The 15,516-nt window shown below is 58.6% G+C and overlaps 1 protein-coding gene across 6 annotated transcripts in view; it reads right to left on the bottom strand.

The window, feature by feature from the left end:
* Window positions 1–1,919: 1,919 nt before the first annotated feature.
* Window positions 1,920–15,516, bottom strand: part of HDAC5 (histone deacetylase 5) — a 36,704-nt gene continuing 23,107 nt past the window's right edge. For 5 of the 6 annotated variants that reach the window (XM_028092756.2, XM_028092759.2, XM_028092753.2 and 2 more), the window contains 24 exons: window positions 14,135–14,394; window positions 13,894–14,032; window positions 13,693–13,807; window positions 13,282–13,412; window positions 12,999–13,145; window positions 12,793–12,905; window positions 12,346–12,477; window positions 11,893–12,115; window positions 9,794–10,005; window positions 9,226–9,525; window positions 8,368–8,533; window positions 7,582–7,715; window positions 7,100–7,220; window positions 6,601–6,650; window positions 6,330–6,437; window positions 5,849–5,904; window positions 5,597–5,684; window positions 4,296–4,415; window positions 3,943–4,040; window positions 3,650–3,768; window positions 3,007–3,140; window positions 2,431–2,515; window positions 2,134–2,299; window positions 1,920–2,044 (listed from right to left, as the gene is read on the bottom strand). In XM_028092756.2, the coding sequence (XP_027948557.1) occupies window positions 2,005–2,044; window positions 2,134–2,299; window positions 2,431–2,515; window positions 3,007–3,140; window positions 3,650–3,768; window positions 3,943–4,040; window positions 4,296–4,415; window positions 5,597–5,684; window positions 5,849–5,904; window positions 6,330–6,437; window positions 6,601–6,650; window positions 7,100–7,220; window positions 7,582–7,715; window positions 8,368–8,533; window positions 9,226–9,525; window positions 9,794–10,005; window positions 11,893–12,115; window positions 12,346–12,477; window positions 12,793–12,905; window positions 12,999–13,145; window positions 13,282–13,412; window positions 13,693–13,807; window positions 13,894–14,032; window positions 14,135–14,394 (3,257 nt within the window). In that variant the 3' untranslated portion in view covers window positions 1,920–2,004. The remainder of the gene's footprint in view (window positions 2,045–2,133; window positions 2,300–2,430; window positions 2,516–3,006; window positions 3,141–3,649; window positions 3,769–3,942; window positions 4,041–4,295; window positions 4,416–5,596; window positions 5,685–5,848; window positions 5,905–6,329; window positions 6,438–6,600; window positions 6,651–7,099; window positions 7,221–7,581; window positions 7,716–8,367; window positions 8,534–9,225; window positions 9,526–9,793; window positions 10,006–11,892; window positions 12,116–12,345; window positions 12,478–12,792; window positions 12,906–12,998; window positions 13,146–13,281; window positions 13,413–13,692; window positions 13,808–13,893; window positions 14,033–14,134; window positions 14,395–15,516) is intronic. The other variant, XM_028092755.2, reaches the window with a different exon arrangement.

Genomic DNA, 15,516 nt, shown 5'->3' with positions numbered 1-15,516 from the left:
CTGGATTCTTTTCTTGCCTGTGCACACATTTCCACTGAGCTTGCTTGTGTGTGTGCAAGTGAGACCCTTGCCAGGCCACCTGTTCTGCACCCCCTGCACCCGTTTCCACAGAGACCTTGCACCTGGGCCCTCTCCCCAGCATCACCACCCAGGCCACAGGAGAGGTCCCACGAGATGCTATGGCTGTGTTCGGTGAAACCTTGTCTCTAACCTACGAGGACAGAGACTCCACTCCACTCCCTCCCCCCCAGCCCTTTGTTTCCTAAATTGGCTAGTTCAGGGACTGGAGAAAAGAAGAGCAGCTTTTTTGGGCCAGGATGGGGAATGAGAACCTCTACTCCATTTGGAAGCCCAGAGAAGAGAGACATCAGCCCCAGAAGGCACTGCCAGAAACAAGTTTATTTACATAAGGACACACAGTGTAACAGATTACAAAATACTTAACTGAAATCCATATCCAGGGAGACAAAGCAAGGAGTGGGTTTACATGAGAACCAGACCAGCCATGGGAAGAGGGAGGATTAAGGGCCCGGAGCTGGGGCTCAGCAAGGGGAGGCTTGCTACACTGGGCCTAGCCCCATCCGCATCCCCCAGGAGGATCTAGAACACACTAACAATACACAAGACACAGCACACAATGAACCAATGGTGGTGGGACTCCTGCCCCTCTCCTGGCTCCCTCAACCCTATTCAGGCCCCCATTAGGATAATAAATATGTAAACAGATTGGTGAGGCCCTCAGGATGGGGTGGAAAGAAAGTATATGTGGTGCTGGGGAGCCGCTTCCCATCTTTGGTTTCCTACAGGCTAGACAGCATTCCCTAGAAGCCTTATGAGCCCCCAACCCCAGAAACAGAGGGCTAGGCTGGGCTCCTGGGAAAGAGAAAGGGTGGTGTCCAGCCCCTCCTGGTCTTAGCTCCCTTGGGCTAGTGACCAGCAAAGGAAGCCCATGAGGAAAGGAAGCTACAGCTGAGGGCAGAATCCTGGGTTCCTGGGTTCTAGTCCTGCCCCTTCTAGAACGCCTACTCTTACCATCGCCAGGCTTCACAGTAAAAGGCCCCAGGAGGGACGTGGGCCACTGATCCTTCTCATGGCATGCTGGATGGCTGGGGAAAATGTGGTCCTGAACAGCAGGGGGGCTCTCACCAGCCTGGAGTCCCCCTGCAGGGACCACCTCCCCCACCCCAGGCTGTGCCAGCAGAGGGCCAGGGAAGCCAACAGAGTAAGGCAGAGAGCAGGCCTGGTTCTGCCGCTCCTCCTGGTCCCTCAGAACCCTGGGGTCCAGTCCCATCCCTCCCCACACACTTTGACCCTCTCCAGCCCCTGGGAAGGGGAAATAGGCCCAGAGGGGTGTGAAAGAAGACTGCCCAGCCCACAGACCCACCTCCTAGGGCACAAGCCTTCCCCTCAGTGCTGAGGCCAGGAGAAAGGAGGAAAAGGGGTCTGTGCAGAGATGACCAGGATGACGAAGAGGAAAAAGGGTGGGCAGTCGCTGGGTGGACACCCACCTCCCCTCTACTCTGTATCTTACACTGTAGAGCAACCTTCTGGATCTTCCCCTGAGGCTGGAGAGGGGAGGAGGCTGAAATTAAGGCATTTCCCCCCAAGTCAGTTGAAGCCAAGGCACCAAACTTACTGTTCTTCCTTGCTCAGGGAGACTCCAAAACCAGATGGTACTATCTGGGCCCCCATGCCCACCTTAAGCTGGCCCAGGCTCCCAGGGGGAAAAGGACAGAATGCAGGAAAGTGGGCATGGGACACAACATGGAGGAGGGGCTGGAAAGGGCACCCCCCACACCTTACAGGAGGAGCAAACTTCTAGAGTGGAGATGTGGGCCACGCTGAGGGAAATTGGAGGCAAGGCCTGAGGCAGCTTAGCAGAGCAGAGGGGCAAGGCTGAGAGACCCACACAGCACACGTTGTTGAATGTGTGACTTTTTGTTTTTAATAGAAAAAATAAACAAAATCACAATGATGAAGCCCAGAGGGATGGGGGCCAGGGCGTCACAGGGCAGGCTCCTGTTCCATGGGTTCCTCTGCCGGCCTGTGGGGACAAGCACGGGGCGGGGGGGGGGGCACATTGAGGCAGGGGCACCGGCTTGGGCATGGGCAGAGATCAGGAAGGCAGCTTACCTGGGGCTGTGCTCCCGGGCTGCAGCAGCCTGGGCTTGCTCAGCCCCCACCGACAGCAAGGCCATGGCGCTCACAGTCTCTGCCTCCTCCGTCTCACCTGCCTGGGCCTCCCGCAGGGAACGGCCTAGACCAGTGGCGAACCTCTGGACGCAGCTCCAGTGTTTGCCTGTGGATGAGGGGCAGGCAGGGGTCAGGGAGGACAGAAAGCCCCATACTATATCCCCAGCCAGGGCAGGCCCATAAGCCTCTGCCCCTTGGCAAGTGGAGGTCTGAGCCTCTCTGCCTGTGCCCACGCACTCTGGATCTCGATGACTTTCTCTAGCGTGGCCACTGCGTTGATGTTGGGCTTTTGTTGCAAGACTGCCTCGTCCAAGGGCTGCAGCTGGCAGGGGAAAGAAGAGAAGGCTTATGGTGGGGAGTGGGTGGCGGTACCTGGCCCACTAACCACCCCACATTCGGCCCCAGACATCTCCCATGACAGGGGCGAACCTAGCTTTCTGGAGGAACCCTGGGTTAGAAAGCCCTCCCTGTCCGGCAGCTGTCTTTAGGGCCCAGGAGAACCTTCCCACTTTTTTCTTTTTTTTAAGATTTTATTTATTTATTTGAAAGAGAGAGAATGAGAGAGCGAGCGAGCACATGAGAGGGGGGAGGGTCAGAGGGAGAAGCAGACTCCCTGCTGAGCAGGGAGCCTGGTGTGGGACTCGATCCCGGGACTCCAGGATTATGACCTGAGCCGAAGGCAGTCACTTAACCAACTGAGCCACCCAGGGCACCCCAACCTCCCTTTTTGATCAGTGCTGCTTGATCAAGAAAGGGGCCATCCCTTACTAGCCCCTCCCTGCCCCCACCCCAGTGCCTCCCTGCACCCCTCACCTCCACGCTGAGCAGAGCTGAGACACAGGCCTCAGAGGCATCACAGATGGCGGTCAAGTCATGGCCTCCCTCCAGGGCCAGCACCACCCGGCCCCCTGCCAGCGTCATCAGCTGCCTGGTCAAGTGGCCAAAGCCTTTAGGGATGGGTGAAGGGAGGAAGAAGAAATAAAGAAAAAAAAAATCAAGAGAGGGTAAGGAAGAGAAAATAAAACACAAGAGATGGAACAAAGAGCACAAAATAAAATGGTGGGATTGAAGCCTAAATACACATCCATAATAAAATTCAGTGTCAACGGACTAAATGCTCCTTTAAAGATAAAACAGAGTAGATAGGCTAAAAAAAATTCCAATTACATGTCATAAGGAGCACCACTGAAACACAAGGGATCAATAAGCTCCATCCCTAGGACTCTGGGAGGAGATTCTCTGCTACCCCACACCCACCTGCTTGCCCCCCAAGTCCAAGGTTGGCAGAGGGAGAGTGGGAGGCTCCTGCCAAGATGATTCCAAGTTTTGGACCTGCCCCACCCCCCCCAGCTTCCGTCCTCCCAGCCTCTGCAATACCAGTCTATTCCTGCTCCGTGTCCCCACTCAACCCCATCCTCACTGCTCCGCAGCCTTCCTCAACCCCCCAGCAGCTCACATCTGGCGGTGACAGAGTAGCCACCCAATGGAGACAGGTGTCCCTCAACAGCGTCAAACCCGGCAGAGACCAGGACCACGTCAGGTGAGAACTCGTGGGCAATGGGCATCACCACTGTCCTGCAAAAAGAGGGCCCAAGCTGACCCGGGCGGGTGGCTAGGCCAGGACTCACCTCACTCTGTTCCCCCCAGAGACAACCCCCTCCACCTGCACCGAACTTGAGTGCCTTCTGCCCCTCCCATGGCAGGGCCCCGGGGGCTCCCACCCCACCCCTGACCCTTCTCAGTCCCCACCTGAAGGCCGTTAGGTACTCCACGTCTCCGATGGGGGGGTCCACACCTCCCGTCCATGCCACGTTCACATTGTACCCCACGCCCGGCCCTCCGCCAACCTGGCAGCGCGGTGGGGGAGGGGTTATTCTCACTGCCTGGGGATCCCAGACATTGCCCCCGCCCTCAGCCCTGATTCCAGCCCTTACTCAGCTCACCGCTGCTCTGCATGGAGGGGCAGTTGGCCTATGTGGTCCTCCCACTAGGAGCCCAGACTCCCCAGGGAACCAGCCCCACCACAGGCCTCCAGGGCTCCCTGCCAGGTCCCGTTCTGCCACCTCCCCAAGGGGCCCCACGTTTGAGCCCAGGACGTGTACCTCCTCAGGAGCCCCAGAGCCTGGAAAGAAGTTCCCGTTGTCATAGCGATGCAGGGAGATGTAGAGCACAGAGGGGTCATTGTAAAACGCCTGCTGGGTGCCATTGCCGTGGTGAATGTCCTAGCAGGGAGGGGGGGAAGCCTCAGAAAAAAATCCCAGGCTCTGGCCCAAAGGTCAAAATTCCACTTGCCCCCCACCTCCACCTATGGTGAACTCTGGGGGTGCAGCCCATCCCTAGCTACAGGGCATCATGTTCCGTTCACAACAGTCTCATCCCGCGCTTCTCTGCCCAGGCTCTATGGGCCATCAGGTGGCACTGCCCAGAGGAGATACAAAGCCACGGGGAAAATATGGTGGATTTCCCTGCAGAGCCCATTCTACTCAACGCGGGGGGGGGGGGGCGTTAAAGCTAGTGAGGAATTGAAAGTGGAGACATTCTGAAGAACCCAACATTTACATGAATTTCTAAGCCAAAGTTGGGCTTCAAAGAGATTTCATCTTTGCTGAGGGCTGCTCCTGGGTTACTGCCCAGTCACAGGGAGTGGTGGGTGCCCTTAAACAGTGCCCAGCAACAAGAGCACAAGTGTCAGGGCTGAAAGGCCTGATCTGAAGCCCAGTGCCAACACCCCAAACTATGTGACTTTGGTTGGCTATGTCACCCAACAGCTCAGTGTCTCCACTTATAGAAACGCACATCCTAACTTGTACCACTCGAGGTGGCCGTGGGCAGTACTGTGTGTCCGGGCATAGTCAGCCCCCCATCAAGAGTGGCTCTAGGGGCACCTGGATGGCGCAGTTGGTTAAGCATCCAAACTCTTGGTTTCGGCTCAGGTCATGATCTCGGGGTCCTGAGAGAGAGCCCCACATCGAGCTCCGTGCTCAGCACAGAGTCTGCTTGAGCTTCTCTCTCCCTCTCCCTCTGCCCTTCCTTCCCACCATGCGCGCATGCACACAAGTGCTCTCACTCTCTAAAATAAATAAATAAATCTTAAAAAAAAAGAGAGAGAGAGAGAGAGTGCCTCTAGCAATGTTGGTAAGAGTCTATATTATTCAAGGCAGAAAATCTCGGTTGCTTGAGGCTACAAGGTGGGGGCCAAGATGGACCAGGGCCAAAACCACTTTCGAGTCTCTCTTCGTGAGGAGGGAGCCCTGCGGGAATGGGAGGGCTGGGCTAACACTCCAGCAGGAAGCAATGTGGTAAGTCATCAGGCCCAGCAGTGGTGCGGGCACCTGAGGAAGAGGGGGCAGCGTTGGGGTGGGGCCTTCCTGAAGGCTGACCCTGGCACCAGCCCACTGCCTACCCAGTCCACGATGAGAACCTTGCCCACGTTCAGCTTCTGCTGCAGGAGTTTGGTTGTGATGGCTACAGAGTTGAAGAAGCAGAATCCCCTGGTGGGTGGGGGGGAGGGGGGAGAAAAGGGTTGGGGAGGTCAGCTTTACCAGATGTTTGCTCCAGGAGCAAAAGAGACACATCAGCTCCACGGAGAGGGCGGAGAGGCAGAAGGGAAGGGAGGAGGGCAGTGGGTCTAGTGCAGGCCTGGGGTGGCACTCACATGGCTGTCGACTCCTCCGCATGGTGTCCTGGGGGCCGGATAATGGCAAATCCGTTCTGAAGCGGTGCAGCCAGAGGGGGTCAGAGATGACAGACACACAGGCAGGCAGGCAAGGTGGCCACAAAGGGGGTGAACACAGAAGGAGAGACACGCAAACCAGCCAGGGAAGAGAGCACAGATCAGAATATGTATCCCACACAGTAGGGACAGGGCCCCAGGCCACATGGGCCGGCAGGCACCATCTCTGACCTTGAGATACCCATGAGAGCATCAGATACTAGTGCCTCTTTCCCAGTCCCTCTTGACCCCTCACCTCCCTAGCTGGCCCAGGAGCTAGCACCTCCTCCCCACTCTGGCACCCGAGAGTTAAGGTTGCAAGGACAGTGCCTTGCTCAAGGGAAAGCCACGGCTGCCCCTGTCCTCCACCCCTGAGGATGCAGAACCAAGCCAAGTGGTGCCGAGGCCTCGGGCACACACTCACCTTGAGCTCTCCTGAGGCCACCTTGAAAGCCAGCTCCACCAGGCAGCCCACTGCCATGCGCACAGCACTGGAGGAGTGCATCTCATTCCACACAGTGTCACTGTCCACCTGCGGGGGCAGGAGAGCAGGCTTCAGCGTGCCCCCTGCAGGGGGAGGGCAAGAATGGGGGTGGGCACCTGGACGGTGGGCCAGCAGCCATGGCGGGCAGGAAAGGAGGGGCAAGAGCTGGGAGAGCCACCCACCCATCCCTACTGGCAGGTGCCCTACTCACCCCAATGCCCCCACAAGGCAGCATGGCGTACATCTTCTGGCTGATGGGGCCTGCAAGGAAGAGGGACAGAGCTACTCGGGAAGCTGCCTCAACTGCAGGGCTACAGGTTGGGGCCTGTAGAGCGTGGCGAGCTCCTCCCAGAAAAAGGCAGCCAGACCCAAGCACAGGACAGGCCTCTGTAGCCCACACAAGTTGGAAGAGGTCTGTGCCCCATTCTGAGACGGGGACACCTTACTTCTGGGGCAGATGGCAGGAAGAAGGGGGACGATCAGTTAGGGAGAAGATCAGAGCCATCCCCCATCACTAAGCCTGACCTGCCACCTTCCCCTCGCCTGCAATGCACCCCACCCTTGTGGTAGTCTATGTGAACGGCGCCCCATGGAGATGGGCAGTGTGGCAAGGGGATGACCTGTGCCCATGGGGGCCCACCTGCCTACCCTGAGAGTTCCCTATCCTAGCAGGGCAGCGAACATGGCCTGGCCCATGCCTGCCAGCTCACCGAGCAGCTTCTTGCTGTCCAGCTTCTGTCGGTTGAGGGGGCTGGTCCCATAGAGCAGGGTGTGGTATTCGGAGTGCACCGTCTGGATCTCATCCAGTGTGGCTTTGCGACCCCGGATCCGCTGTGTGGGGAGAGTAGAGGAGGCCAGTGAGGGGATGCACCAAAGGCCCAGCTCTCCCTGAGGCCCACACCCTCTCTCTGCCCCCACAGCCTGGGACGCATGGAGCCACCTTCTGGCCTTAGGAGAATCCCAAGGTTTTTGTGAAAGTATGCCCTGGCCCCCAGGCACCCCGGTCCAGGACCACCCCCATTCAGCAAAATGGGCTGCAAGGGAAGGAACGGAGAGGTGGCTGAGGGGACTGACCTTGTGGTCAGGGGTTGAAAGAAGGATGAAGAAGACGCAGAAAGAGGCTTCGTGGAAGGGGAGACACAAAGGTTTTTGCTGGGTTTGAGTTGGGGGACGGAAGGAGGGGCTCCCTTACCTCACACTTGCTAAGCAGGCCCGTCTCCTGCAGCCGGGACCAGATGCTCTGGATCCGGCCAGCGTGCTCAGGGTGCACGTGTGTGTTCCCACACATGCACTGGTGCTTCAGCATGAACGTGTCGTAGACCACACCTGGACCGGAAACACACCTGTCAGCCTAGCCAGCCGCTGCCATCCTCAGCAGAGCTCCTGGGCTCTCCCCAGCCAGCCCTGACCCAGGTACCTCCTCACAGCCCCTTCAGGCACCTTCCCACACACCTGCCCCTCTTCTCTCCGCCTGCAGTCGGCCCCCTTCTTCCATTACTGTCAGTCAAAAGCCTCCCTGCTCCTCAAGCCTCAGCCAGGCTGCCCCTGACACCCCCACTGGTTTTGACTTCTGCCCACCATGCTCTCAACACTGTACCCCCCCTTCGGGGTACACCCTCCTTTTCCCCCTTCTGTCACAGCCCCTATGTGCTGCTCCAACCCCCTACGCCCCACCGGTGAGGTAGGACCATCCCCAGGCGTCTGTGCTCCCTCAGAGGCCAGCATAGGGCAGCTTCATGTGGAAAGGCTTTCGGGAATGGACTGAGGCCTCACTTTTGACCTCACAAGAGAGGAGGACAGGAAGCTGGAAGGGCAGGGCCCAACTGAGACAGTGGGTTCTTTTCACCCAGGGCCCCAGGGCTTATGTGAAATGATGGCGCAAGAATCACATGGTCCCTCGACGGGTCGCACGAGGGTAGATACCAAGCTTAGGCTCCTGGCATGTGGTGGAAGGACCACTGGCAGTGGTGGGGCTCACCTGTGGTGAAGAGGTGCTTGGCGGGCTGGTCTGGGGGGCTTTTCATGCCCCCAGGGGCAGCGGGTGAGGATTGGGTGCGGCCCAGGGCCTGGTGGGGCACAGTGGCCAGGCTGAGGGGTGCCTGGTACACCTGAAGTGGCTGCAGCTGCTGGGCATCGGAGAACACCTGAACAGGAGGGTGGGGGAGCGGGCAGGAGATGAAAGTGAGGACAAGTGTCCTGGGGCCTCCAAGGGGGCCTCTATTCCAGCCCTCCTCTTCCAAACTTCCTCCTTTCCCCATCTCCTCCCACCAGGGACAGGAGGCACTCCAGCCTTCCCATCTCCACCTCCCAGGAGATTGGGGGGCGGGGGGACGTGATGAGTCAGCCAGAGTAGCACTGAGGTAAGAGGCTGGGAGGGACGGGGGCGTGGGAGGGGGCAGGATGAGTCAGGCCGGGAGGGCTCGGCGGTGTCCGCAATGAATGGAGTGCGGCTAGGTGCAGGGCCGACTGTAGTAACAGCGGGGGCGTGTGTATACACACGCGCACATGCACGCACAGACCGACGACGCACGACCGGCCCTACGCAGGCGGAAACACAGGCACGCAGGCCTCGGGCTTATGCGCGCGCAGCCCGGGGGGGGGGAGGGGCGGGGCGTCACAGCGGCAGCGGCAGGGAGGGGGCTGGCCGCCTGGGGCACGGACGGCTATGAGACCCGCACAAGCAGCGCCCCCTTCCGCCGCCCCTCGCCTCTTTCCTGCTCTGCTTTTGCTCTCGGCGAAATCTGGGCCGTGCAGAGTGGGGAGAGGGAAAGGCAAAGACAGAAAGGGGTGCAGGGGACAGAGGCTTAGGGATCGAGGGCTGGGGCGGAGGGGGCACCTTTTTGTAACCAGCACCGGACTCATCCAAGTCGGGCCCCTCCTCAGGGCCACTCTCGCCCTCCTCATCCTTGACCTGGATGCAGTCCTCCTCCTCCTCCTCCTCCTCCTCCTCTTCCTCCTCCTCCTCCTCCTCCTCCTCCAGGTCTTCCTGCGTGCTCTCACTCTCCGTGGAGCCTTCTCGAGGGATGGTCAGGGCGCCCTCCCCAAGCAAGGCCTCCTGCTGCTCCGTCAGCTCCTCCTCCGTCTCCTCAGGGTGGGTGGTGGGCTGCCGTGACAGCTCCCCAGTCTTAGTGAGGATCTGGGAGCAGAGCAAGGGGGCCCATCGGCTGGGAGGGGGCGCAGTCATGCAGCCTGTGGCCCAGGAGGGCCTGGCCATCCCTGGCCTCCCCCTGGCAGCCGGCCAGCCCATACAGAGCTTCTCCAGGAGGCAAGGTGCTATGTCAGAGCAGATGGAGCCTGGGGTATAGCCTAGGGTGTCAGCCGCCCCCGCTCCGTCGCTGCCAGCCCGGTGCCCTGCTCTGCCCGGCCCCCGGCACCGCCCTGGCCTTTGGCTGCTCCCAGCTCACCTTGCCCAGCTGCAGCTGCTGTTGCTTCTGTTTCTCCAGGAACTGCTGGTGCTGCTGCTGCATGACAAGCTGCTGCAGGGCCTGGGGGCTCTGGGGCAGCGGGGACGACTGAGTGCGGCTCAACGGCCGGTGCCGCGGGAGCTTGCCCACTGTCCGCATGCTGGTGGCCACACGTTCACCTGTCACCAGCGGGGACTGCCCGTGGAGTGGCACTGTGTGGTGGGAGGAGGGGAGTAACCATCACTGTCAGGGCACCGGGCACCCCGATCCTACCCCGGGATTCTCCCCCTCCTAGAACACCATCACCTACATAATCAGGAAAAACCTTGGAGGGGCCCAGGGCACCCGGCTCCCAAACCTGAGCCCCATTCTTCCTCCTCCCCACAATGGAACAGTCCTGTGGCTCAAAGTCACTGCTTCCAGCAAGCCTTCCTGGATTCACCACTCTCTCCCTTTGATCCCCTTATGATTACACATGTAGTCTTAGGCTCTCATGTAGGTAAACAATGACTAGTTTTCCCCAATTCCAACAAGACCTCCCTGATCACAGACATGGATGCCATCAGGTGGGGAAGCCTGGGGGCCAGGGTCGTGTTATCTTTTACGCAGAACCTCTTCTGATGCCACCAGCTGCTTAAGGTCTGACTGCCCAAAGCTATGCTGCCCAGTTCCAGAGATGCCAGCCACATTAACTACTGAGCACTTGAAATGCAGCCTAAGTTGAGATGGGGATGCCTGGGTGGCTCACTCAGTTGAGCATCTGTCCGACTCTTGATTTTGGTTCAGGTCAAGATCTCGGGGTCATGAGACCAAGCCCCACGTTGGGCTCCGTGCTCAGCACAGAGTCTACTTATCCCTCTCCCTCTCCCGCTTGCGTTCTCTCTCTCTCTAAAATAAATAAGGATGCCTGGGTGGCTCAGTCAGTTAAGTATCTGCCTTCGGCTCGGTTCATGATCCCAGCGTCCTGGGATTGAGTCCACCATCAGGCTCCTTGCTCAGCGGGGAGTCCGATCTCCCTCTGCCTGCCACACCCCCTGCTTGTGCTCTCTGACAAATAAAATCTTTAAAAATAAATAAAATTTATAAATAAATAAATAAATAAATAAATAAATAAGGGGCGCCTGTGTGGCTCAGTCAGCTAAGCGTCTGCCTTTGGCTCAGGTCATGATCCCTGGGATCGAGCTCCATATCAGGCTCCCTGCTCAGTGGGGAGTCTGCTTCTCACTCTGCCCCCTACTCTGCTTGTGCGCACTCTCTCTCCCCCAAATGAATAAATAAAATCTTAAAAAATAAATAAGTAAATAAAATCTTTAAAATAAAAATTATAAATAAATTGAGAGGTGCTCTAAGTGTGAAATATACACTGGATTTCAAAGACAGTATGAAACACAAAATATCTCACTGGTAACTCTATATTGATTATATGTTGAAATAACAATATTCCAGGGCACCTGGGTGGCTCAGTGGGTTAAGCGACTGCCTTTGGCTCAGGTCATTATTCAGGAGTCCCAGGATCAAGTCCTGCATCAGGCTCCCTGCTCAGTGGGGAGTCTGCTTCTCCTCCTGACCCTCCCCACCTCGTGCTCTCTCTCTCTCTCACAAATAAATAAAATCTTTTTAAAAATGACAATATTCCAGATCTGTTGAGTTAAACATGTTATTAAAGTTAATTTCACCAGTTTCTTTTCATGTTTTTTTTTAAAGATTTTATTTTTAAGTAATCTCTACACCCAACATGGGGCTCAAACTCACAACCCCGCCCGAGATCAAGAGTCACATGCTCTACCAGCTGAGCCAGCCAGGTGGAGCCAGCCCCATTTTACATTTTTTAATGTGGCTCTAGAAAACTTTAAGTTACAAATGTGGCTCAGTGTTGTAGGTCTGCTGGACAGCACTGCTCGGGAACAGGCGACCAGCATCTGGTAGGCTGTAGGTACTCAATCATGTCTGTAGGACAGGGAAGAAAAAGTCAATGATGCCCTGGAGGGGAGCTGTGATAGAGCTGGAGAGTGTCCCTGGCTACTCCCTGACGGTGGCCTGGTGGCCTCAGAAGAGGGGCCCGACACCCACCCCCCTTGCACAGCAGCCCGCCCGCTCACCAGCAATGAGGGTGCTCTGCTGCCGAGCCTGCTCCAGCAGCAGCACGTGCTGCAGCAGGGAGGCATGCCCGTGGGGGCCGGTGTCGCCCTCCAGCGCCACGCCCAGCAAGCAGCCAGGGATGGAGGATGTGCTCATGAACTTGCCCGTCAGTGCACCACCCTGCCGCAGGGACTGGAGGGCCTGCCTCTCGGCCTCCTGCTGCGTTGACAGCTTCGGGGAGGCCTGGGGTGGGGAAGGGAGAGGGAGATGAGGGAGGGGCTGAATCTGTCTCCAGTCCTGCCAATTTTGGGTCAGCATCCCTCACCTATCCTCTGCCCACCCCACACCCCCCACACCCCCACCACCCCTGCTCTGAGGAAGGCCATCTGATCTCCCTCAGGGCTTTGTGAGGCATCCAGGACCACAGACCTCAACATACCAGAGGCAGGATGAGGCATGCAGCCCATACTTACGGTGAGGTGTGAGTTGGTGACAGTGACTGTGGCCTGCAGCCCTAGGGAGATGTTGGGCAGAGAGGGAGACGTGTAGAGGCTGAACTGGTTGGGGGAGCTGTCCAGAGGGAGGGCCCGGTGCTGGGGGAGCATCTAGGGAGCAGTTGGGAGAGACCAGGCATGAGAACAGGCAAAGGGGGGCCACCTGGGGCCGAGGGCTCTGAATGGTGCCTCGCTCCCCGCTCCCCACACCGAGCCCCACCTGGGGGGTACTGAGAGATCACGGTCCTTCAGAGGCCCATGGGACAAAGCCCACTGAAAGGCAATAGGTCCCTCTAGCCTGTCCACATGGGCAGGGAGGTCCCTGCTGGATACTCTCAGCAAGACAGACAGGAAGGAGCTGCCTTCCTTCTTCCAAGGGAAACGGAGGAGCTTGGCCCGCCCGCCCAGCCCTCAGCAGGCCTGTACCTCGGTGGGGATGTTGGGGACTGAGCCAGTAAAGCCATTCTCAGCAATGGTGCTGTGGGAGCTGTTGGGAGAGCTGGGGCCGGAGCCTGGCGCGCTGTTACACACGGACGACACTATGGGAGAACTGGCTGTCACCTGGGCATGCTCAGAGCCACCCCCCACTCCCAGGACCTCAGAACAGGAACAAGAGAGGAAGGAGCCCTTACCCCCAGGCCCAGCACCGGTGATCTCAACAGCTCTCTTCTTAAAGGTGCTAATGACTGTCCCATCCTTGCGACGCAGGAGGGGACTACTTCTCCGCTCAGCCACCTTCTGCTTTAGCCTCGAACGCACTTTCAAGTTGGGTTCGGAGGCTGGGGAGAAGGTAGCCCGGGCTCAGAGGCATCCACACGAATAGGCACACACCTCCCCGTAGCCTGGCCCCTCCACATTCCCACCCTTAACCTCCAAGGAGCCATATTCTGGAAAGCCAGGCTGGGCACTACACACCTGTTTTGCGGAGGGGGAAGTCATCGCGGCTGTCATAGGGCCCAAGCAAAGGCAGTTTGTAGGAGGGAGGCGTCCCAGGGGGGCCACTCTGGGGAGGGGAACTCTGGTCCAAAGAAGCATGGTGGGCTCCCCTGGGGGTGTGGGGTAGGGATGGAAACAGATCTAGGTTATTACCCAGCCAGCAGGACCTGCCACCTAGCTATCAACAATGAGGAAAGGGCCACTGCATCAAGGGACAGGAAATGGGTCCTGGGGAGGGAAGCAAGGAGAGAAGCCAGGGGTGGGAGTTTCATCCCCTAAGAGAGACTGCGGGGGCCTGTCCATGTGGGCCAGGAGCCCCCTGCCGTCCTGCAGCCAGGCAAGCCCCTGAGCAGGACGCCCATGTGACCCACGCCTGCCATGGGCCATTACCAGCATTTGGGATGCTGTGGGAGGGAATGGTTGAGGCCGCCTGGCGTGGGCTCCTTCGACTTCGACAGAAGGAATTCCTGGAGCCTCAGCTTCACCTCAGTGCTGGCGATGGCACCTGCGGGACAGGGGCATGGCTGACCTAGGTACCGGGGGCCGGGAGCCCGCTGCTGGGGGGACGGGGGCAGGAGGCCCAGGCCTTACTCTCTTTGCTCTTCTCCTTGTTTCGCAGGACGAGCAGCTGCTGCTCCAGCCGCTGCTTCTCCAGCTCTTCCTGCCGCTGCTGCTCCCGCTGCCGCTCCAGCTCCTGCTGCCTCTTGGCCGCCAGCATCTCCTGCTGCTGCTGCAGGGGCGGGGCGGGTGGGTGGGGGGCCGGGGGGAGGGTGAGCCAGGCCCGGGCAGGGGTCGGAGGTCAGGGCGGCCCCCCCGCGCCCCCCTCGCTCACCTTGAGGTGCTTCTGCAGCTGGACCTCATGCTGCCGTGTCAGGTGGTCGTGCTGTTTCTGGAACTCGGCGAACAGGAGCTGCTTCTGCAGCTGCTGCTGCTGCTTCAGGGCCAGGAGCTCCTGCTGCAGCTGCTGCTCCCTCAGCGCGGGGTCCACGGGGCCTGCCAGAGCCCCCCGCAGCTCCGCGGGGCTGGGGCTGCCTCCCCCCCCGCCCCCCGCGGCGCTGGGCATGGCTCCGGGCAGCACCGGCTTCACCTCCACTGCGGGGGCAAGAGACCGGCGTCAGGGAGCCCAGCGTCGACACCACTGCGCCCTGGCAGCCCAGCTGGGGGTCCGGCAAGCTACCAGGCATGACCACCAGACCCACAAGAGCAGCGCGCGAGGGGGCCGTCAAGTCCCTCCGCTCCGCAGAACCACGTTCTGTCTCAACTGACGCGGTCAAAGCCAGGAACTTCAGTAAAAAAATATGCAGAAGCCGGGGCACCCGGGTGGCGCAGTCGGTTAAGCATCCGACTCTTGGTTTGGCTCAAGTCTTGATCTCGGGGTCGCGAGATCGAGCCCCGCATCGGGCTCCGCACTCAGTGGGGAGTCTGCTTCTCCCTCTCTCCCTCCCCCACTTCAAGCACACACGCTTGCTCTCTCTCTCTCTCTCTCTCTCTCTAAAATAAATAAATAACCCTTTGAAACAAAAAGAAAAGAAAAAAAACAAAGTATGCATAAGCATGAAGCACAATCTCTGGAAGACTGTGAATGTTCAACACCCGATACTGTCATTGATCGTTAACACCACTGGGCCTTTTACAGGAATTACTTTCCTGACAAGGAAACCGAGCTTCAGAAAAGTTCAAGTACATGGCCATAGACATACAGCCAGGTGATCAAGGAACCGAATGTGAATCCAAACTCTAGGCTTCTAACCACTGTCCTTCCCATGCCTCCTCCCCACCTCTCAACATCACACATTCCCTGCCCAGAAGCCTATCCTAGAAGAGAAACTGAAGCAGAGATTGGTTCTAGCACTGAGGGGGCTGGCAGCCAGGGCCCTTAATAAACCCCCAGGAGAGACCTGTGGGGACCCTCTGGACAGGTCGCCTCTCCCCTTCTCTCTGTCCCACACCCAGCTGGGGCAGATGGGGCCCAAAGGCGAGGCTGTGAGAATGGGGGTGGGGGGCGGGGTGGGAGCAGCAGGCCTCAGGGAAAGGGGTGCAGGGCCGCACCAAACCAGGGAAAGGAGGGGGCTGGGAGTCAGACTCTGCTTCCTTTGCTGGATTATCTCCTTTCAACAGTTTTATTGTAATTACCCTGAAAATGCCGCTATATATAGAGTGAGCCAAACAGCAGCTGTGCCTGGGGGGAGGGGAAACGAGAGAATGGGCGGGCGG

This window comes from Eumetopias jubatus, unplaced genomic scaffold (assembly GCF_037043125.1).
Source record: "Eumetopias jubatus isolate StellerSeaLion01/CBP00866 unplaced genomic scaffold, mEumJub1_p1.0 scaffold_10, whole genome shotgun sequence".
Taxonomy (NCBI): Eukaryota; Metazoa; Chordata; class Mammalia; order Carnivora; family Otariidae; genus Eumetopias; species Eumetopias jubatus.
The sequence above is the reverse complement of the archived record's forward strand: the minus strand, read 5'-3'. Positions and strand labels throughout refer to the sequence as shown.